Source organism: Neophocaena asiaeorientalis, unplaced genomic scaffold (genome assembly GCF_003031525.2).
Source record: "Neophocaena asiaeorientalis asiaeorientalis breed wild unplaced genomic scaffold, Neophocaena_asiaeorientalis_V1.1 scaffold82, whole genome shotgun sequence".
Lineage (NCBI taxonomy): Eukaryota > Metazoa > Chordata > Mammalia > Artiodactyla > Phocoenidae > Neophocaena > Neophocaena asiaeorientalis.
The window spans coordinates 10063895-10087408 of record NW_020173068.1 but is presented as its reverse complement, the minus strand read 5'-3'; the positions used below and the strand labels follow the sequence as shown (position 1 = coordinate 10087408).

Here is a 23514-nt window from a genome sequence, read left to right as displayed (position 1 = left end):
TGCCCAGCCTGCTGTGCCCCAGCACTGACTCCTTATATCACTAACGTGCCCACCAAGGTTGCTCTCAGAGTAGCCTTTAAAGAAAAAACAAACTTCCCTTAGGAAGTCAGTAGGACAGTGGTTAAGATTTGGGGCTTTGGACTGTGAAAGGCAACTTCCATCAATTCTGGCTGTGCAACCGTGCATAAGTTACCTAACTTTTCTGTGCCTCCGTCTCTAAAACTGATGATAGTAGTACCTCCCCCCCAGGTCCACGGTGAAGATAAAATGACATGACGCACGTAAAATGTTTGGCACGATGTCAGGCACACAGTTAACCCTCAAAACATAAGCTGCTCTGTCACCAGCAGTTCCTGGGCAGTTTTAACAAAAGAAAGCCCAAAGTGAGCAAGACTCGAATGAACAGTCGGACTTACAGCCTGAGACTTCTGGTTTGAGGGGACCACAAAGACATTCTGGATCTGCATCATGGCGGCAATGCTTAGAATTTCCTGAGAACAGCCAAAATTTCCTATAAACCAAAAAGCATGTCTGATTTCAAACATACGATATGTCAGTGAGAAGACGTTTTCTGACATTTTCCTTACACCACATTGTAAACTAAGATCATCTATTTACACGTAGCTTGATTTTTAAAGCTTGTAACATGTAAACACTTCACCCTGACAAATGGGATGTCCTATACACGGTCCAGATGGAAGGAGGCCTGGAAGGACCCCACTCCGCGGTGGCCACACCGAGGGACTCTGCTGTGAGGCTCAATGGGGACCAGCTTGGTCCTATCACTAGGGCGGGTCAGCTCTACACCTGCTCCCTACTCAGTGTGGACACCTAGAATCCTGGCAGAAAGCCGGAGAGGGAGAGGGGGCTGGGAATACTGGGGCTGTGTCCCTCGCGCTGTCCCTCTGCTCCCAGTGAATATAAAGTTAGACAAAAGCAAGAAACAATGAGTATTTCCCGTCTCTAGGCTACTGAGGGGTGGGGAGCACAGGGAAGTGTGTGCCAAACCACAGTCTCTAGAGCAGCGGTCCCCAACCTTTTTGGCACCAGGGACAAGTTCATGGAAGGCAATTTTCCACGGACCGGGGAGGGGCGTGGGACGGCTCAATGCGAGCGATGGGCTGTGGCAGACAAAGCTTCGCTCGCTCGCCCGCGCTCACCGCCTGCTGTGTGGCGCCGTTCCTCACTGGCCTCAGACGGGTACCAGTCCGTGGCCCGGGGGTTGGGGACCCCTGCTCTAGATGATTTTGACTTCTCAGTATTAGAAGATCTCCAGGTTACACACTTTTATCCCTTAACTCATATTCTCACAAAAATCTGAAGGTGTCGGAGAAGCTGGGACCCTTGTGCCCTGGTGGTGGGAACACAAAATGGTGCAGCCACTGCGGAAGACGGTGCAGTGGTTCCTCGGAAAATTAAACATAGAATTATCAGATGGTCCAGCAATTCCACTCTAAGTATACACCTCAAAGAAGTGAAAGCAGGGACTCAAACACATACTTGCACACCCATGTTCATAGCAGCATTATTCACAATAGTCAAAAGGTGGCGGCTCCCTGGGTGTCCACCAACAGATGAATGGTCTATCCATACAATGGAATATCATTCAGCCTTTAAAAAGAAATTTCGACACATGCTACAACATAAATGAACCTTGAAGACATTATTATACCAAGTGAAAAAGTCAGTCACAAAAGGACAAATACTGTATGATTCTACTTCTGTGAGGTTCCTAGAATAGTCAAATTTCATAGAGACAGAAGGCAGAACGGTGGCTGCTGGGGCTGGGGGAGGACAGAATGGGGAGTTAGTGCTCAATGGGTACAGAGTTCCAGTTTGAAAAAAATGAAGAAGTTCCAGAGACAGATGGTGGTGGTGGCTGAACAGTAGCGTGAATGGACTTAATGCTACGGAACTGTACACTCTAAAATGATTAACATGGTAAATTTTATGTTCTGTATGTTATACCACAAATTTTTTTAAATCCCTGTTAAAAAAAAATCAGGTGTCAGTACTAGACCCACAGGAAACAAACAGAAGTGTTTACTGAGTTAATGACGACTGACCTTGAATCACGAGTTAGCCACATGCCTCAAACCTTAGCTGAAAGCTCCTTCACTGCTCAAAGTGTATTGTGCTCTCCTCCCCAGGGTGCACAGAATTTGGGAAACAACTCCCAGACAAAATAAAATCATTGAGGACTGCTGGTCTCCACCTACCTGATTCAAGCAGCATTTTTGCAAACATGGGATTCAAAGGAAACTCTGCTATCCTCATGCCAAGCGGCTCAGTTAGGCGACAGTCTTTGTCCAGCCCTGCCGTAAGAACAGCAACAAAAAGCAGAAGGCATGTACCATGGTGCTGGAAGATGCAGTTGTTGGGAGAATAAAAGACGATGTATGCTAAACAAAGGTATCCAACCTCAACCTGACCCAGAGTGCTGTTACAATAAAAGAAGAAAAGAGTTCCTCAGCGCTCTTGAATGCTCAATTTTGAAAAACTGATCCTTCTGATAGCCTCTATGCAAGGACTTAATTATAAGGAAATGGCCTCACAGCCTCCTCCTGCCCCCACCCTCCCCTGGTCCCACTCCTCCCCAGAGACTGCTCTTTCCAAGGGACCGACAACCAGACAGTGCCAAACACAAAGGGCACTTTCCTTAGGGTCCCCAGCAGCCTTTGACTCTGCTGACCACAGCTCCTTGGAAACACTCCTCCCCAGTTTCCATGATTCCCCACTTCCCTGCTTCTCTGCCACCTCTCCTGCTGTCCTCTCTGCATCACCTCTGGACCTTTTTCCATGGCCAGTTTCTGAGAGGCCACAGATGTCCCAGGCCTCTCAGAAATTTGTGAGCAATTACAAAGCTGATGACTACGAGTCTAAACACATGCCCGGCTCTCTCTTTGGTGCCAACACCAGAGCTGTTTATCCAACTGCCTCCTGGGCTGTTTGCTGAACTGGGCTGACTCCTTCAATTCCTCACATCCCTCCTTGCCTCTTTAGCAATAGCCAATTTTCAGGTAGTGGATTCCCAAGACAGAGACTCTCGTTTTACTATGGTTTAGACTATTCCCAAGATGGAGCATTAAAACACCTGCTGCAGACCTCAGGGCAAGACAGAAAAGGTCATTTCTCTTCTGTTCCCATATAATCATCTCTTTGAAGGTGATAATTCAGCTTATAAATAAATTTAAGTTGGGTGTTCCCCTCTACCTTTTCCAGCTTAGTTAGATCAGTGAAGACATTTAAAATATTTTAAAGTTCATTCTGTTTGGAGGAAAATCAGTCCAAATGAAAAACTTCTAAATAGTGGATATTCTCTCATACACATTTCAGATTATCCCAGGAGACTTTGCTTTCAAGTTCCTATCACATGCTTGAGAACAGAGGATGGAAACCTTTTCTGGCATATGCTCACTCAGGGCTGATGTGATATAGACCCTAAAGGCCTTTTAAATCATTGAAGATTGTTTTAAATCAATAGTTGGCTATTCCTTCACAGGAAGGTATCATAAATATAATGAAGATGGACCCCCACCTCACCCTACACAAAAAAATTAACTCAAAATGGATCACAGACCTACTAAACATAAGAACTGAAACTATAAAAACTCTTCAAAGAAAACCTAGGAGAAATCTTCATGCCCAAGGATTAGGAAATGATTTCTTAGGTAAGACACCAAAAGCACAAGCAATGAAAGAAAAAATACATAAACTGAACCACATAAAAACTTAAAACTTTTGTATTACCAACAATACCATCAAGGAAGTGAAAAGCCAACCCACAGAATGGGAGGAATATTTACAATCACAGATCTGATAAGAAACGCGTACCCAGTATATATAAAGAACTCCTCCAACTCGATAATAAAAAGACAACACCCCAAGTAAAAATGAACAAAGGATTTGAATAGACACTTCTCCAAAAAAGATATACAAATAGCCAATAAGCATACGAAAAAGTACTCAGCAGCATCAGTCATTAGGGAAATACAAACCAAAATGGCGAGACACCACTTCATACCCACCAGGATGGCTACAGTACATAAAACAGATAATAACAAGCATCGGCAACCCGTCATTACGTGGAGAAACTGGAACCCTCACACACTGCTGGTAGAAGGTCCACCAAAAACTCGTACGTGGATACTTACAGCAGCATTATTTATATTAGTCAAAAAGGGGAAACAATCTAAATGTTCATCAACTGATAAATGAATAAGAATAAGTGGTATATCGATACAATGGAATATCATTCAGCAATGAAAAGAAATGAAGTATCAATATTGCTACAACATAGATAAATCTTGAAAACACCATGCTGAATGAAAAAAGCCAATCACAAAAGACCACATACTATGTGATTCCATTTATATGAAATGTCCAGAATAGGCAAATCTATAGAGATAGGAAGTATATTAGCGGTTGCCTAGGCTGGGATGGGGGAGAGGGAATGGGGAGGGAGGGCTATTGGGTTCAGGGTTTCTTTTTTGGGTGATGAAAATGTTCTAAATATTCTAAACTTGTAGTGATGGTTGCACAACCCTGTAAATATACTAAAAAGCACTGAACTGTACATTTTAAATGGGTAAATTTTACAGCATATGAATTATACTTCAATAAAGACGTTGAGAACCAAAAAAAAAAAAAGAGAGAGAAAGAAAGAATCTCAAAACCTCCACTGAAATTTAATACTGAACTGGATATTATATTCACCTGAGGCCACATTCACAGAAAAGACACAAACTTCCTGAAGAGGTGAATTCAGGCCACAGTTTTCTCTATCTTCAGGTAAATACCACATTTTCAAACAAGAGAATAGAAGTTCCTCCATAACATGGTGTTTCCTTGCCCAAACAATACCACAGCCTGGTATTCTACCCAATTCTCCACAGGGAACTCTAGGAGTGGAAGGAAGGGGAGTTAGGGAGAGAACACAGAGCCAGATTTCAGAATGGGGTCGAGGGACAGAGGAAAAGGCCCAGAAAGGTAACATGTGAAATACTGGTAGAGAACCTTCCAGATGTCTCTTGGAAGTGTAGCTGTGGCGATGGTTATTAATAGCTTCTGACGTACTGACACAGGCTTTATAAATTCATTGTCACGACTGGACTTCATTAATCACAGCCCCACCTTCTTATTTGGATGAGCTTACGTGTCACTAAGAGGACCATACATATAGGGAGAATCAATCCCAGCCTTGAAGATACTAAGAGCCCTAGTGTGAATACAACCTAACTAATATCACATATGAATAAACAGATAAGAAAACACAGAATAAGAGACAGGCATACCTCCCAGAGCATAGAGTAACTCCAACGCCTGAACCATCGACTGTGCTGGAGGGGGCTGTAAAAAACATAAAAACCCTCCTAAGTTAACTTCATCAGGTAACAGCCATAATAATGTGCTCAATCCACTCTTCTATCTAACATGCCCGAGACTTCCCAACCGCCACGCTTCTACTCTTGAAATGTCCTTCCTCTCCCTCTCAGCACCCTTAGTACTATTTGGTCTTTAATCTCAGCTTGGCTAAACATTTCCTTTGAAGCTTTCCCTCATGCTCCCCTCCATCAGCAGCGACGGGTTCTTACCTTGAACTACCTCTTTGCTTTCCCTAAACTTTCATCAAACATTTCTAATTTTTACTTCGTGTCTCAGCCTTCTAAGAAGCCCCATGATACTGCAGTATTGGTGGATGATTCATCTTTGCATCACCCACAGCCCTGCCCCAGGCCCTGCCTATAGGGGGTAACTGACATCGGTTAAATTTGAATTCCTGAAAAGAGAATGCTAGACAATCTGAAGCTAAGCAAAGCTGATACTGTGACCTTCAGTCTGAGTCTCTGGCTCCTTACTATGTTCTTTCCTTCCACGCGCCTTTACTGGCGTCTACTAAGTACCAAGCCTCATTACTATCGTCCTCTAAATTATTTCATCTATAAGCCACATAATAAAATTATAGTCCTTTTGCAAACTGCGTAGTTTTTCTTTCTCAAATGCATTCACAACAAATGTATTTTAAGTATCACACTGTTTTAGTTCAATTTTACAGATGAGGAAAGTGAATAACAAAAAGTAAAAGACATTTGAACAAGATCCTAGAGGCAGCTGGTGGCAAAGTCAGAGACTGAATTCAGGTCTCATTCTTTCCACTCTACCCCACCCACTGACTGCCAAGGAACAGAGCTGTACTTCTCAAAGTTGTGCTGACTGCACACACACACAGATGAGGGTAGGAACTAGACCTGATTCACTATACACTGGGGATTCAACAAATCACTGTTGACTAAATCATATAATCGATTCCCTAGCCTTTCCTCAGTGCCCACAACATCCTACTTTACAAACAGGCAACATACACACAGCACCTAAATAGAGGAGCTTAACCCCTCTGGGATCTTTTATTACACTGAGATTACATGAATAATGGATAGCTCAAGCACTGAATGTGGTTCTGAATAATTACAGAACAAAACGGACAGGCTCTCTTCGACTCCTTTCAATCTTTGGCCCTGTTTCCAGTCAATCACCAAGCCCGATGAATTCTGCTCTTTGAATTCATCATCAATCAAAACAACGCACACATTTACCCACCCCCTTCTCCAATCACATCCAGAGTATTCTCACCTCAACACACATTTACTAGTATTTCTCTATGGCCTCATCTGATTCGGGATCATATGCAAACACTGTTTTAACGTAGTTGGAAGGACTGTGTGTGTATAATTTTAGCTTGTTTTTCTCACTGCCTGCTTTCCTGTTCCCTCTGTTTCTTGTACCCATGGACACTTCACAGCAAATACCCTGGGACAACTGCATACTATTCTGACAAGGTCATACACTGTGAAATAAGCAACTTTCTTACTACTGGGCAGTTGAGTTCTTTTAGTTCTTTGCTACTGTAATCATCACTGCTAAATATACAAAATTATATGTATCCTGTGATTTCAACTGTGAAAAAACACAACTTCAGGAGGAAATAACCAGAAGGCAATATATGAAGATGAATTTATATGTATTTTCCTCATTTTTCAGTTGTCTGAAAGTTTATGATTTCCGTTATTATATTTTTAATTTAATATAAAATGATACTGTAAACATTATCCTACATGTAAGTTCTTTGTTTCTTTTGAATTATTTTTTCAGGAGAAAATTCCCTGAGAAGAAATACCAGGCATTTCTACAGCTCATAAAATAATGTCAGAAAGTCCTCCATGAGGACTGAAACAGAATATAAAACCACTTTCCCCAAACTGTGTCAGCTTTGGATTTTACCATTTTTCCTTATGTTTGATCATTCAATTAATGTACAGTGGTACAGTTATTTCAACTTGCATTTCTCTCTCCTAGAGAAGCCAAGCATGTTCTAACGTTAGTTACTATTTGTGCTGTTCCCTTTCCTTTAGCTTTTTCTTTAGTGAGTATTCGATGTATTCACAAGGACGTTTGAAAACTCTATAGTTTTTGAGACGCTGATCTGTCCTTTTTGCCCTTATGTTTTCCTTTAATCTGAGATGTGGAGCTTTTCATATGCTTTTGATTTGCATATACTGTTCACTTTTCTATATAATTTCTTGTACTATATACCAACATTCAAAGCGTATATTTTCTCCATACTTATGAGAAATAAGTATGTTTTCTTTGGGAGAGCAGATGATATTGTTGCATTCTCTTCTTTCATTTGCCTAGTTTATCATGACATGCTACATTAGGGACTTTAGCATCCAGGAATCTAGCCTTGTTACACATCATATACCAACAGAGTTGGGATATAATAAGGAGTTAAAAATGCAAGCTTTCAAATCATAAAAATTCAAGAAGAAAACATGAGTGAATATTTATTAACTGACCTAGATATGGGGAAATACTTCATAAGCACAAGAGTAACAGAAGAAATCACAGAGGTAAAGATAGAAAGATATTACTATCTTTGCTTAGAATGGCTGCACATAAACAATAAAATACAATACAATACAATCAGAAGAACTTTGCAAGAAATACTATAGACAAAGGTTAATGTGTTTAATAGTTATCGGACTCTTAATCACTAATAAACACTAATTCTAACAGATAAATGGATTATCTGTTAGATAAGATTATGTAGACTTCTTCTTATATTTCAGAAGAAATATAAAGTGGCCAATAATTTATTTTTAATCTTATGAGAAATCAAAAAAGATACAGATAATATTTTTCCTCCTTCCCCCCACCAAATCAAATTAGCAAAACTCTAAAAGAAAATAACATGGCATGATAGGGGTAGAGTGAGTCAGGCATTCACGCACTGCTGGAGTTTATACCTGTAAAGGAATTCAGCCTTGTATCAAGGATCTATGACATGACCATGGCCCTTTGACCCAATAATCCTACTCCTGGAAACTGACCTTGGGAAATAATCAGAAATGCAATCAGCCATAGGGACTTTCCCTGCAGCTCTACCAGAGCCCTCTTGGCTCCCCCAATCGTGACACTTGGGCACCTAGGCCTACACACACACTCCTGCCCTGGATAACTCCACCTCTCCCGACCTGCTGAGATCCCACTTGGGTTTCAGGTCTCGCCTCAGACATGACTAACTGGGCTGCGGGCCTTTCCTTTGTCTCTCAGAGTACAGGGCCCAGGCACTGTCATTACCCACTTACTTGTCTCTCTCCCCCAACAGACAAGAACAGAATTGTGTCAGCCTTGTCTGGCTGTATTCCCTTGAACCCTGCACACAACACACGAGCTAAGTGAGAAAACCCAGAAAGGCAGCACGCTCTGTATCACCGTCCTGACACTCCCCTGGGAGCACTCTGGCCTCCCAGACAGACAGAAGGCAGGACTTACCGACATGAAGTGGAACCTGAGGACGTTGTCGATCCCCAGCGCTTTCAGCTGCAGGATGACAGGGGCCAGATTGCTCCGCTGCATCTCAGGAACGGTGGATTGAGGCAGCTGGTCAAAGGCTTCCTCTGAGGATAAGAAAAGAGAACTGTTTGAGATCAAATGTCACAATCAAATGCAATCATTATGCCAAGGGAACAGTTCTCCTCTAACTTTAATGAGAGGCTCTAGGAGTCTAGGCTCAGATGCATATGATATTGTGATATAAAGTTGTTTCCTATTTAGGCAAGATCCTTCTATTTTTTTAAATACCTTAGATAAATACACTTGAACAATATATCTTTATAAAAGTTTCTCCTTTTACTTTAGAATGCTTTTTAAAATGTGCTTCTTGGACTTCCCTGGTGGCGCAGTGGTTAAGAATCTGCCTGCCTATGCAGGGGACACAGGTTCGAGCTCTGGTCCGGGAAGATCCCACATGCTGCGGAGCAACTAAGCCCATGCACCACAACTACTGAGCCTGCACTCTAGAGCCCACGAGCCACAACTACTGAGCCCGCATGCCACAACTACGGAAGCTGGTGTGCCTAGAGCCCATGCTCCGCAAAAGATAAGCCACCACAATGAGAAGCCCGTGCACCGTAACGAAGAGTAGTCCCTGCTCGCCACAACTAGAGAAAGCCCGGACGCAGCAACGAAGACCCCATGCAGCCAAAAATTAATTAATTAATTAAAATAAAATGTGCTTCTTGTTAGCAAAACATTAAATCAAAGCAACAAGTATTTGCTGAATCACTATGGGTGGCCAATTGCCATTCCCTCTGCTTGGGATGGAGTACGTCAAGCAGGCCAGAACTACACATAAAAGCAAAGAACAATTTAAGATAAATCACCAAATATAACTAGAACATAACCAAAGTATCTCCAAAATATAAAAAAAAATGACCAAACCTTATAAACAGCAAAATTTGTCCAAATCTAACTTTCTAAATTGAGCCAGGCACACACGTCACTCCCAGAATCTGATGCTGCCCCAAACAGATTAATGAATGCTTCCATGCACCATCAGGAACAAAAGGTGTCCTCAAACACCTTTTGAGGAAAAAGCACCACCAGGTTCAGAGGTGCCAAGATGGGACGGGCAGGAGAGGGGAGAGGAAGGAAAGAGACTCTGGGAAGCCTTTTCATAAAAGCTAGATAAAAAGGGTGGGGAGGGCTTCCCTGGCAGCGCAGTGGTTGAGAGTCCGCCTGCCGATGCAGGGGACACGGGTTCGTGCCCTGGTCTGGGATGAGAGGCCCCCCGTACCAAAAAAAAAAAAAAAAAAAAGCATGGGGAAAAGACAGGTAGGAAGAGATTAAATCCTTTTTGTGTATATTCAGAAAGCTTAAGGATCACATAGAGGAGGATTATATACACAGTCCTCCCACATCAGTCAACACTTTAACTGTGCACACCCTCTTTCACACAAAGGTGGCTCAACTTCCATTCAGATCATAAATCTTTAGTTAACTAGAGAAAAAAAATCAGAACAAAACAAAAGGTGTCATGAAGAAATAGCACTACCACTGAAGGACTTCAGAAAGCTTTAATCTGAGAAAACAGACAATAAATACTCTGTGAACTGACTGATACAAATTGCCAAATGCTTGGGTCTACTTGGAAGGTTCTCGGTAACAGGCAACAGCAGGAAGTTCCAAATGGCATATTCCCTTCAAGTTGCAAGAGTGTTTGGGGGATAGCCTTTTGGTACGATAACCGCATTTTCCAAGCACACTGCTGACCAAGGCAGAAACAAAGTTATCAGATAAGAGGACGATCCTGCTGAGAAGACGCTCACAGGAAGTAGGTGCTTCCTAAGAGTTCATTGACACTCAGTTAAACTCTACTGAGAACTCAAGTACACAAGGCATTGGGCCAAGAGCTGCAGGAGCTGTAGGCCAATGGCTCTTGAGAAGTTTCAGTGATTTAAAGGGGCCTGGGACCAAGAGGAGGAACAGGCTAGGTCCCAGTTCCTAGGGGTCCTCCCAAAGAGAAATGGAGGCAGAGGGAAGAAGGAAGGACAGCTGGTGGGAGAAGGCATTTGAGGGCACTGACATGTGAGGGAGGATTTCAAGGATAAGGAGGATCTGTTGGGCAGAGGAAACAGCCCATGGAAAGGTACCAAAGGTTTGAGAGGTGGATGTGGGAAAACAGAAGGTATGTCCAAGAAGAGTGCAGCTCAGCAGGGATGCAGTGTAGGGTAGGTGCTGGTGGACAACAGGAGAAGACAAGCTAGAAATAGTCCCGTAAGGCCCTGGGAAACTGTTAAGGGTCTGAGCAGGTAGCACCCTGCTCAGAGCTGCGTTTTCTGGAAGCAGGCTAGCGGAGAAAGCCTAGAGGCTGGATCTAACGTAGCCCATTACGTGGCCTCTCCTCAACCTCACCTCCACTAAAACTGCTCATGCTAAGGACTCCAGTGACCTTTTAACCAAAGCCACTTGCCAATCTTTAGTCCACAGTCTACTGTTTGTTTGATTTCTTTGGAGCATGAGATGATGCTGGCCATTTCCTCTTTAAAAGTAACCTGGGGCTTCCCTGGTGGCACAGTGGTTGAGAGTCCGCCTGCCGATGCAGGGGACACGGGATCGTGCCCCGGTCCGGGAAGATCCCACATGCCGTGGAGCGGCTGGGCCCGTGAGCCATGGCCGCTGAGCCTGCGCGTCAGGAGCCTGTGCTCCGCAACGGGAGAGGCCACAACAGTGAGAGGCCCGTGTACCGCAAAAAAAAAAGTAACCTGAGTTCCTCAAGTTAAACGAAGAATTACCATATGACCCTGCAATTCCACTCCTAGGTGTATACCCAAAGGAATTAAAAACAGGTACTCAAACAAGTACACATACGTGCTTGTTCACAGCAGCACCATCCACAATAGCCAAAAGGTGGAAGCAAACATCAACTAATGAATAAACAAACTGTGGTACATCCATACAATAGAATATTATTCAGCCACAAAAAGGAATGAAGTGCTAATACAATGTAAATGAATCCGGAAAACATTACACTGAATGAAAGAAACCAGACACAAAACATCACATTATATGATTTAATTTATATGAAATATCCAAAACAGATACAGTCTTCCCTTGGTATCCACAGGAGATTGGTACCAGGACATCCCTCTCCCCCACTGCAGATACCAAAATCTGGGGATGCTCCAGTCCCTTATATAAAATGGCATGGTATTTGCATATAACCTACACACATCCTCCTGAATACTTTAAATCATCTCTAGATTACTTATAGTACCTAACACAATGTAAACCCCATGTAAACAGTTGCTGGTGTGCGGGCAAATTCAAGTTTTGCTTTCTGGAACTTTCTGGGATTTTCTTCCCAAATATTTTCAATCTGTGGTTGGTTGAATCTGCAGATACGGAGGGCCAACTGTCAATCCAGAAAGAAAGAACATAGACTGTTGGTTGGTGGTTGTCAGCGGCTGGGGGCAAGGAGAAATGGAGGAAAAACTGCTTAATGGGTTAGGAGTTTTGCTTTGGAGTGATGAAAATGTTTTGAAACTAGATAAAGGTGGTGGTTGCACACTGTAAACCATAATAAATGCCACTGAACTGTTCAGGTCAAAATGGTTAATTTCGTGTATGTAAATTTCACCTTAATAAATTTTTTGTTCGTTTGTTTTCTTAAAACTTAGTCCTCCCCATATTTCAGTTCGTCTTTTAGCCCTGGTTCTCCTCTCTGCACTTCCGTCATTCCTTCTTAGCACCTTCAGTAGAAGACCCTCACCTCTCTGGTTTCAGGCTCTGCCTTCCCCCTCCCTCCCATGAATCCTCCTTACCCCCTTCCTCCCCTCCAAGTACTGGTACATTCCACTCCCTCTGCCTGGTGCGCTGGAATCTAATCTCCACTGCTATCCCTTCGCCTGGATTAACTACTGGGCTGCCAATAAGACTGGGCTCAATTACCGACTGTGGAGCCCTCTCCAACAGGATAACTCCCTGCTCTCTGCTTCCAAGGCTCATTCCATTAAGGTGACCCTATCACACCATAATATGCTGATCTGTTCATGAGCCTGTCTCCATCACCAAGCTGTCAGCCACGTGGCCACAGACCGTGTCTCACCTGGCCCTAGATTTCCAAGCCTTGTCTCCATGCATGGCACAGAGCAGGTGCTCTGTAAACATTTGCTAAAAGAATAAATGTCGTCAAGGACTGAACAAGGATGATGGTAACCGGAAAGCAAAGAAGAGATAAGTGGTAAAACCCCCCGGATCTGGTACATGACTGCAGATGGATATTGAACAGAAGAGAGAGTTAAAAACGATTTGAAAATTAAGTCTGGACAATTGAGAGAAACCTTGATACCACTGCCCACAAAAGAGAAGTACAAAGAAGGAAAGAGCAGCTTTGGGGACATCATTTTCTGCAGGTAAGGCTGTCATCTAGCTGGAGAGAAAGCTCCTTATGAGCTGGGACAGTCTTTATTGTCATTTCATTTTGCTCCCTCAGAGCCTAGCATGGTGCATGGCACAGAGCAGGAGTTGACCAACTAATTGCTTTCTATCAATGAGCCTCAAGAGAGATCCTGCCAGTTCAGCTCTGCAAAGATGCTCTGAACCAGAGGTAAAGATGGAACCTGGGGCCAGGTGGGCGGGGGGGGTGGTGGTGGTGGGATGAACTGGGAGATTGGGACTGACATGTACACAATGATGTGTATAAAATGGATGACTAATAAGAAAATAAATAAATAAACATAAAAAAAAAAAAAAAAGATGGAACCCAATGCGAGGACCCACAGGATTCAAGGATCCCAGAACAAGAAAATGGCACACGAAGCTAAGGGAAAAGTAAGAAAGACAGGACCTGAGCCGCAGGGCTCAAGCTACACGTCACATGGCTACAGAGAGGCTGAGGCACAGACATTAGGTTAGAAAGGAGATGTCAGATAACTGGTGATTCGTGGTCCAGCTTTGGCCAGCAGGGAGAAGTAGCAAAGAAGCACCACATCTGGAGTGAGGCAGGCGGTGGAGGCCAGATTACCGAGGGCCTTGTGAGGGAAGTCTGGATCTTATGTTAAGTTTTGCCTATTATGGTAGATATCTGTAATATTCTCTGATGCCCAGGCTGAGTATTAGAAAGTCAAAACCCTTTAAAAAAAAAAAAGCCAAACTTACCTGTATAAAGGCGGTAACATTTTCCTGAGCGGCTGCGGCCACCACGTCCTGCTCGCTGGCTGGCTGATGCCTGGGACACGGGGACCACCACCAAGCACTCAATAGCTGTCCTGGGGTTGTAGGCTCGGAGTTTCACAAAGCCACAGTCAATCACATACACAATCCCGCTGATTGTGATGGAGGTTTCTGCTACATTGGTGGCCACTATCACCTAGGCTCCCCACAGGAAGGAGAGTAAGGGTAAAAGTTATTTGGTTCTTTTCACTCAGAATAAACTAATCAAAATCCTAAAAGATTTTAAGATATTTCTGACAGTGCAGAACCTGTGAGAGGCAGTTTGGCATCCTGGATAGAGCATGATGAGTTTTAGGGTCAGGGTACCCTGGGTTTGAGTTCTCCCTAAGTGTGGGACCTTGAACAAATTACTTCACCTCCTGAGCATGTTTCCTTGTCTCCATAATAATATTTATCCTCTCCCAGGGTCCTTAAGGGGATTAAATGTGAAATATACATGAAGTGATTACAGCCTGGTACCTGGAGTACTTGGCCCAGAGTAACATTCAACAAATGTTAGTTTCTACCTTTTGTACAACTTAAGTAAATCACCACCTTGTACATGTCTAGTCATTTGCTCACTCACATTCTAACTGCTTTCTGAGGGTCTGCACGTTGCCAGGCACTCTCCAAGCTGCCAGGAATGTATGATGGACAAGAGTCTACATTCCAGTATGAGTGTTTGGGTAGAGAAATAATGAACATAAACAAGAGAGTGACTGGGAAGAAAATGCAACAGGGTTAATACTCTAATATTATGTAGCATTCAATGTATACATCATATATTATAATAATGGAGTGCTACTTCAGGTTAGATGGCCAGGGAAAACCTCTCCGAAGGAAGATTTGGGGCTAAGACCTGAGTAATAAGCAGCAGCCAGCCCTACAGGGATCCAGGCAGAGGAAGCAGAAACAGCCTATGCAGCCAGAGACCAGAGTAAATAAATACAAGACGAACTTAGGAGGGAGGCAGGGACCAGATCATGCACAGTCCCTGGGCCACGTGAGGGGTTTGCATTTTATTCTAAGGGCACTGGGCTCTGCCCCTGGAAGGTATGAAGCAGCAGGAGACATGTACAGATAGCTCTTAGAACTTTTTTCGGGCACTTTTACATCGATCGTTTTATAAAACATCTTCCTACCATTTTTTTTTTTTTTTTTTTTGCTTTAGGGTCAGGCTCAGCGGCCATGGCGCACGGGCCCAGCCGCTCCGCGGCATGTGGGATCTTCCCGGACCGGGGCACGAACCCGTGTCGCCTGCATCGGCAGGCAGACTCTCAACCACTGCGCCACCAGGGAAGCCCCTTCCTACCAGTTTTACGTACTAGAGTCAGGATTTTATGCTATAAAACCATCTATCTAAAAGTTACTGCTATTCATGCTTTACAGCTGAGAAAACTGGGCCTCAGGGTTGAGTAACTCATCCCACGGCACACGGTAACCCAGACCTCCTGACTAGTTGGCTGCAGGTCACGTTTGACTGGACAGACTTGAGCTGCTCCATCCCAATGGCCAGGAGGCAGGGTGCCCTCTTGCAAGTGGCCTGAAGTTGGGAGGGGATCCTCAGACCTGTCATCCCTCACTTACTGTGTTCTCTGCCACCTGCTGATAAATAGCTACTCTAAGCTGACTTCGGGCCAGTTCTGTACCTTCCTCATCTGACGGAAGGGAAAACAGAGCAAGGCCCAGGGAGGCGATGAACAGGAGGCAGACTGGCTGCCTACTGGCTCCTTTAAACCCATGCTTCTCACCACACCCTTCCCCACCCCAATTTCAAGGCCAAGGATGTTTAAGCCACACCTTGAATTAACTGACTCAAACTTGGCTCTACAGGAAAACTGATGCTTCAAACAAATGGTTTAGAAACCATTTTGTAGAAACTAATCTAGTGTTCTTGACTGATCAGGATCCACCAAGACAGTCCTTTAAACCAGACGGGGAAAGATTAGGCAGGAAAAAAAGAAGCAAAGAGAAGTCACCTACTCTGATAATTACTAAACCTTCTGTGGGGCAGGTTTAGAAATCTTTGCAACACGTTATTTACTATGCGCTTTTAGATCTGCTGCACAGAAACATGGACTTTAAGTTCTTAAAGAGACCTTCCTATTTAGCAAATTTTACTTCAATTTAAAATAAATCTTTCCATATACCCGGACAAAACTGTAATTCAAAAGGACACATGCACCCCTATGTTCACAACAGCACTGTTCACAACAGCCAAAACATGGAAACAACCTAAATGTCCATCAACAGATGGATGGATAAAGAAGATGTGGTACATATATACAATGGAATACTACTCAGCCATAAAAGAGTGAAATAATGCCATCTGCAGCAACATGGATGCAACTTGAGATTATCATACTAAGTGAAGTCAGTCAGAAAGACAAATACCATATGATATCACTTATATGTGGAATCTAAAATATGGCACAAATGAACCTACCTACAAAACAGAAACAGACTCATAGACAGAGAGAACAGACTTGTGGTTGCCAAGGGGGTGGGGGAAGGGAGAGGGATGGACTGGGAGTTTGGGGTTGGTAGATACAAACTATTACATTTAGAAGGGATAAACAACAAGGTCCTAATGCATAGCACAGGGAACTATATCCAGTCTCCTGGGATAAACCATAATGGAAAAGAATGTAAAAAAGAATGTAAGTATGTGTGTGGCTGAGTCACTTCGCTGTTACAGCAGAGACCGGCACAACACTGTAAATCAACTCTACTTCAATAAAAAAAAATTTTTTAATAAAATAAAATAAATCTTTCTAGTGGATAGCAAAGGAGCACCAACGTGATTATAGTCCTTGGTCCTCGGGTTAGTCTCACCTTTCTGACAGTGCGTGACACCCTTTCAAACACTTTCATTTGCTCAAAGGAAGGCAGTCCCGCATACATGGGGAGAACCCGGAGGTGTCTCTTCATCCCAGTCCGACCCAGAGCTCGAGCCTGCTCAATCAGCATAGACACAACAGTTTCTACCTCTTCCTAAAATCGTCGAACCAGGAACCAAAGAAAATGAGATCAATTTGAAGCATGTCATTTTATCATACTGCAAGAAAATGAAAGTTGGGATGAGGATTTTAAATGTGGTCAGATTCATGACTGTCAGAGCCATCAAGTTCCACGCTGGGGTGGTATTTAATCAAATGCTACCGAACAATGGTGCCGATGGGGGTGAAAATTTGCAACTGTCAGGTTAACCACTGAAATCTACACTACCTGCAGTCAACAGAAGAATTCCTGATATACCAAAACTATGACTTTTACTGAGTTTTTTTTTTTATGCTCTGTGGCAAACAGCGTGGCATACATATGGACAAGTTGTGGCATACAAAATCACTATAAGCTTTCCCTAGAAAAGATTACTGAACCATGGAAAATGTTTGACAGTGGAAATGATTACAACTAGAAGGTAGTTCTGAACAGAGCTACAACCTTGAGTGAGCATTTGGGCTTGTTCAGTTGTTTTTCCAGTGATGTGCCTACTTGTCCCCTCCAGGATGAGCTGCAAAGGTATCATTGGGAAAAGGGGCTGCAGCAACAACAAGGATGCACAAAATGTACCTCATGCAGTATTCAATTCTGGTATCAAAACAGCCCATTGAACTCTCTAATTTACTCTGGAATTAGCTAATAAATTTAAAATACATTTAACCCTCTGCAGACAGAAGAGGCAGGAAGTAATGACTCTCTGGCAATTGGGTTAATAGATGAATGACATCAAACTATACAATTATTTATGCAATCAAGTAACCACAAAATACAATAAAACATGAAATCAGTGGCTACGTAAAGTAACAGGCCTCTGTATAAATTCTGGTGCTGCCTTAACGTGTCTGTTCACCACAGAGTAAAGGTCCGATGGAATTACCTGGCCAGTGAGAAATGCTAATATGTCTCCATCTCCCTCTGTCTGGTGAATTTTCATCACAGTTTCTACAGTTGATTTGATATAATCTGGAACAGGACTGAAAAGATGTGTGAGATAAATTCATCACTAGAATATGCTCATTAATTATAGATCAGTTACCCTAGTAATCTGGCAGCAAAGCCTCGTGTAAGTTAGTTTGGGCCTGCCCAGCAGGTAATCAATATATGAATAATTATTGATAAAATAAACATTCATTCTTTTTTTTTCTTTTTTTTAATGCGACATTCAAAAACAATCCGTAATTACATGTAAACTATGATTTTTGGCTTTATTTGCAGAGACATAAAAGCAATAAACCCATGCAAATAGATGTCCTATCTTTAGCATGCAAGGATGCCTGGCCAGGGAAACTGGAGCTATGGTCCCAGTGCTGAATCCCACACTCTTTCTATTTCCCCTCCTGACCACTGGCAGCATGTCTGACAGGAGGTAATGGGTGTCCTGTCCCTCTAGAATCACTCAGAAGTCAAGCCCACAACTCTCTGGATTCATCTGCCACTGGCCCAGGCTCCTGGTCTTTGTCTGTCCAGTGACTAGGGGTAGGAATTAGGATGACTCCTTCCTGTCCAAAGGAGGCTCCTCCCGAAAATGGCAACCAGGCCTTCTTGCTAAGATGTAAAGAGCTGAGAACCAAATGATTCAAATCACTAATACTGCCCAAGCTGACAGTCTTGTAAAGCTCAGTTCTGACAACTATAGAACCCTCCTCCCTGCGACACTGTTACCATTTTGCTCTTTCCATCTGAGCCCAGGGACCACAAAGTCATAGAAACCTGCACATCAGTATGGAGAGTTTAAACTAAATACAGCAGTGATACTGAGCAGGGTTCCAGAACACCCTATCAATGATGGGAGGTGCAAAACACGCCCGCCCCTCCTCAGCAGTCTGGCATCTCGCCCTCAGAGCCGCAAGCAGATGCAAATGCTTCTCCTCCCACAGAACAGGCCTAGTTTTCTAATCGCCCTCATTAAAAATGCAGGATCATCAAACCTTTGTAGATAAAAGATATCCACTGGAAATGTTCGCCCTTCCACTGTAAGGATCACGCACGTATCCCTGGTTGGGTCACTGGTGTCATTTTGATTAAAGAAATCCCAAAATTTCTAAAAGAAAAAAAAAAATCAATTCTTCACTCCTCTCAAAAAAAAACGGGTCACAGTAACTCATGGAAAGAAAGAAAACAATATAAAACTGGCAGAGCAGGGGGTGGGGAGTAGGGATTGGATATATATAATACAGACTAGGGGTTACAAAATAATTATTAAAAATCATATTTTTATTATTGCAATTTTGGAGAATCACATTTCAATGAACAGACTCTTTACCGAAGACTTGATAGAAATGATAAAAGGTTTCCAAACTGCATTCAGCAGTGCATCTGAGTCAACATGCAGCTGTGCTATTGATCTTAACCCACCCACGCCCGCCCCCCACAACCCCCGTATTTTATTTAACAGAAAATTAGGTCAGAAGGTGTAACTCAAGTTCAATAAGGATTAAATCAGGTTGATGTGTAGCTCTGATCGGGAAAGCACAGCTCTGATCACACAAGCTATCAGTGTATAAAGGAAGCGTATACGTCTACGAACAGTAGATGTGTCCCTGGTAGCACAGTTACAGATCTGCGTGTACTCTATATGTACAGGGACAGAGTCCTCTCCATCTTTATATGCCCCACAGGAAGAAGCACAACACTTTGTATGGGGCAGGTTGGCAAGCATTCACTTCTCCGATGCTCCCACAGGACCCCGTTGAGAAGAGCGGCTCTTGGCAATTCCTCCTGAATAGGTGGTCACGTCCTCTTCAGTGGCACTTGACCACCAGACCTGCAGTCTATAGGGAGGCCTGACGTGAGAGCACTGGCCAACGATGGGGGAGGGAGACTCCACCAAAGATGCCCTCTTGGGGCATGTGACCCAAGACACACAGAGAAGTTGAGACCAAGAAGAACCGAGTGACCAAGCCGGCAGGACACAGAGTGCTGGAGGGGGGCTGCTATCTAGCTGCAGGGGCACAGACATCCTGTAAGGTGGAGCACACCATTATCTGACTCTCAGTGACCTTCCCGATCCCCTGAGGCCTGGCCCAGCATCACTTTCTCTTCTCCGAGGAGGCCTGGCCATGTGATCACAAGGCCTGTCTTCTTTAGTTCCCAGGTATCTTCCCTAAATACACCCACGCCTGCTCCTGGAAACTGGGAGCCCAGGGGTGCCCTGAGGACCTGCATCGAGCGCAATGTGAAAGGGCTTGGAGGAGCACTTCTAGAAGAGTCCATTGGATTGAACTACAAAATAGCTGGATGCTACATGTTAACCTCAAAGTTGTGTTTGCACAGGCATAAGAAAACAAGCCTCAGGCCAACAAAAGAACTGCGCTGTGCTATAAAGAACCACACGGCACCACTCTCCACGCTTCTTTCAGGTAAATTCTCTGCAAGCGACTTCAGCCTTCCTGTGTCCTGTGGTGTGCAGAGCATGGGCACACTACAAGTGATGCACAAACAAAGGAGAAGAGACTCCATCCCACTCCCCCAAAGAGTGAATAAGCCAGGGAGGAAGGCGTGCAAAGGACCGATCATAACATAAACCGAGGCCCAAGGACTGGATGACCAGAAAAGAGCTGCGAGTTACAATTTGGGGAGGAAGAAAGACCAACAATGACTGGCTGTAGGGAGGGCTCCCTGGAGGCAGCAGTATCCCCTGGAGGCAGCAGTATCCCCTGGCTAAGCCTGAGGACGATTATTACCAGCTAGGAAGGAGAAGAGGTACCCCCTTCCTAGGATGACAGCAGAGTGTAGATGTAAAGGGGCCCCTGATAGAGGAGACAGCTCAAGGTCTAGGGCAGGCCCGTCTCATCTCTGAATTGGTTGCCTCATTGACAAAATGGATGAACTGCTCTCTACACCCTGCAAGGCTGTTGCTCCTATAAAGTGTGTCTGACTGCAGTTGGCACAGGTCTGGCCTCGAACAGTCCTCAGTAAGAGATCGTAGTGATCGTTCTGCAGTGGTCCGAATGTCACACTGCACAGCACTTTATCAGATGGGCAAGACAAGGGCAGCGAAGATGGGTGTGAGGTGATCAGACCTGTTCTGCATCCCTGGCTCCAGAGGCCATTCTGGAGAAGGGCAGGGGTGATCAGAGGTTAGAGCCCAGCCGACTAGTTAAGGAAGCTATTACAACAGCTCAGAGGACAAAGAATGAAAGCATGAACGGGGGCAGTGTGAAAGCAATGCATTCCAGAAGTATGACAGATGGGACCTCGCCATTGTGAGTGTGAGGGCACACGTGCATGCCGGGGACGATGGAATTACTTCTTACTCAATGAGGGGTAAAAACTTCCTAAAGCTAAACACACACACACACACACACACACACACACACACACACAAACACAGAAGAAGCAACTTCCTAAAGCAATGAATGTCCTGAGCCAAAATGACTACGACAGTGGGAAAGGGACTGCCGGAGAGCTGCTGAGAGCCACAAGTTTGTAGGAGTCGTGGGTCCATGAGTTTCATGGTCTGTGGCTAGCCTGCTGCTGGCAGCCCAGGCTGGAGCGAAGGAGCCCAGTTAAGAGGCCAGAAGTGGGAGCATCCACTGAACCAGGGGCCATGAAGATGAACAGCCTGGTGAAGGAAGAGCAGCCAGCAAAGGAGCCTGGGGAAGCCGTCAAGGAGGCGGAGCGAGGGGAGAAGGTGGAGCTCCAGAGGCTGCAGGCGGAGGAGGAAGATTTTAAAAAAGGCTTGGCAGACAGGCTTTTTGGGCCAAAAAGGCAAGCAGAACAGGGAGGAGGCTGAAGGCTTAACACTGGTGTGAGAATGCAGATGGCCACACCTTCTGTTAAGGAGTCTGTGGTGCTGAGGGGTAAAGACAGAGAGCTGCTCTTTCAAGAAATCAAACTCAGCATTAAGTGAGAAGGCATGACACTTTTATCCTTAAGATCTTTATCTTTTATCTCTATTTGGAAATATAAAATATGGATTAGAAAGCAAATAAATATAGTATCAACGGTATACGCATCTTGAGGCAGAATGAAGGACCCGGAGGAGTGAAGTGGGTTCAACCACCTAGAAAACAAGAGTTTAAGTCAAGTTTCAAAGACATGGATCACACTGACACACACACACGGTGAGAAACATAAAATGACACAAAGGAAGAGGCTCGTCTATGAAATGGAACGTAAACGGTGCGGACATCTGGTGCACTGCCTTCCCAGCTCACCAGCTTCCTCCTGGCAGCGGCTCTGATCTGACCCACAGGACTGGACCCCAACAGCCACGCCGACATGACCTGCCCACCCCTGGCCCATGCAGAATGGTCCCAAGTGGATTCCTGACCCCAGCAGACCCCAAATTCCTTCTTCAGGAATCTGGAAAGAGAAATTATTCTCTCTTCAAGCTGGACCTGTGACAAAAAACTGTGGGAGCTGTCAGTGATCATATTTTCTGCTGTGTGAATGGAAACCAATAAAAGAAAAACAACACCATGTGACACAATTGTCAATAAATACTCCGTAATTATACCTGGCCATATTCTGTAATTGCTGACTTAATTAGGCTTAAAGACAGCTAAACCAATCAAGGCGACTATTTGATCAGCTCCCGTCAAACTCCGCTTGCCTCCTCTGCCTCCCAGCCGCCGTCACTGGTGTCCTCACCTGCACGCTGGGCCACCCCAGACCCTGAGCGAAACCAGAGCGGGTGGTATCTATCCCTCCAGGCAGTGGAGTTTGGAATGAGTCTGTCGCCCACAGATCCAGCAGCTGGGGGACCAGGGATGAGTTCTGGTCCCCCTAGGCCTCTAGGGCAAAATGTTACCTGAGCCACGCCCTACCCCACTCCCATGCCCACACACTCTTCCTCTCTCATCCACTTCATCCCATTCCTTCCTCTTCCTCGCTCTCTCTCACCTGGGAACACATTCCACACCCCACGTGTACCCACACCCACCTGGGTCTCCCCTCACTCACACACAGACCTCACTCCCCTTCACTGGCCGAGCCAGGAAGGGATGAAGAAAAGGACGGCCTGAGCCCACCCAAGGACCCCGTGAATGCTGCTGACATCCCAGCAACCCCTGCATGCTAGTGCACTCAAGGTGTGACACAACTCCTACATTCCACTTTCCCACCTAAAAAAATCACTTCCAGGAAGTCCGTCTCTATCAACTATAGTAGGCAGAAAAGAAAGAAGCTATGTTTTTAAATCTCCATGCCATACCAAAGACAATGAAAGGCGAAAAACAAGTAAGCAAGAAATAAGTATTAACAATGATTCTAAGAAAAGGCTTGGATGTTATAGATTTCGAGCACAATAAAAACTACTGGGGGCTTCCCTGGTGGCGCAGTGGTTGAGAGTCTGCCTGCCGATGCAGGGGACACGGGTTCGTGCCCTGGTCCAGGAAGATCCCACATGCCGTGGAGCGGCTGGGCCCGTGAGCCATGGCCGCTGGGCCTGCGCATCTGGAGCCTGTGCTCTGCAACAGGAGAGGCCACAACAGTGAGAGGCCTGCGTACCACAAA

At 44.6% G+C, this 23514-nt stretch overlaps 1 protein-coding gene across 3 annotated transcripts in view; it reads right to left on the bottom strand.

Annotated features, from left to right (window-relative positions):
* The window catches only part of DHX35 (DEAH-box helicase 35), a 68608-nt gene that overhangs the window by 15411 nt on the left and 29683 nt on the right, over positions 1 to 23514 (bottom strand). For 2 of the 3 annotated variants that reach the window (XM_024743211.1, XM_024743210.1), the window contains exons 9-16: positions 18984 to 19096; positions 17933 to 18029; positions 16888 to 17046; positions 13999 to 14209; positions 8833 to 8957; positions 5295 to 5349; positions 2220 to 2315; positions 417 to 511 (exon numbers count right to left, since the gene is read on the bottom strand). In XM_024743211.1, coding sequence (XP_024598979.1) covers positions 417 to 511; positions 2220 to 2315; positions 5295 to 5349; positions 8833 to 8957; positions 13999 to 14209; positions 16888 to 17046; positions 17933 to 18029; positions 18984 to 19096 — 951 coding nt within the window. The remainder of the gene's footprint in view (positions 1 to 416; positions 512 to 2219; positions 2316 to 5294; positions 5350 to 8832; positions 8958 to 13998; positions 14210 to 16887; positions 17047 to 17932; positions 18030 to 18983; positions 19097 to 23514) is intronic. The other variant, XM_024743212.1, reaches the window with a different exon arrangement.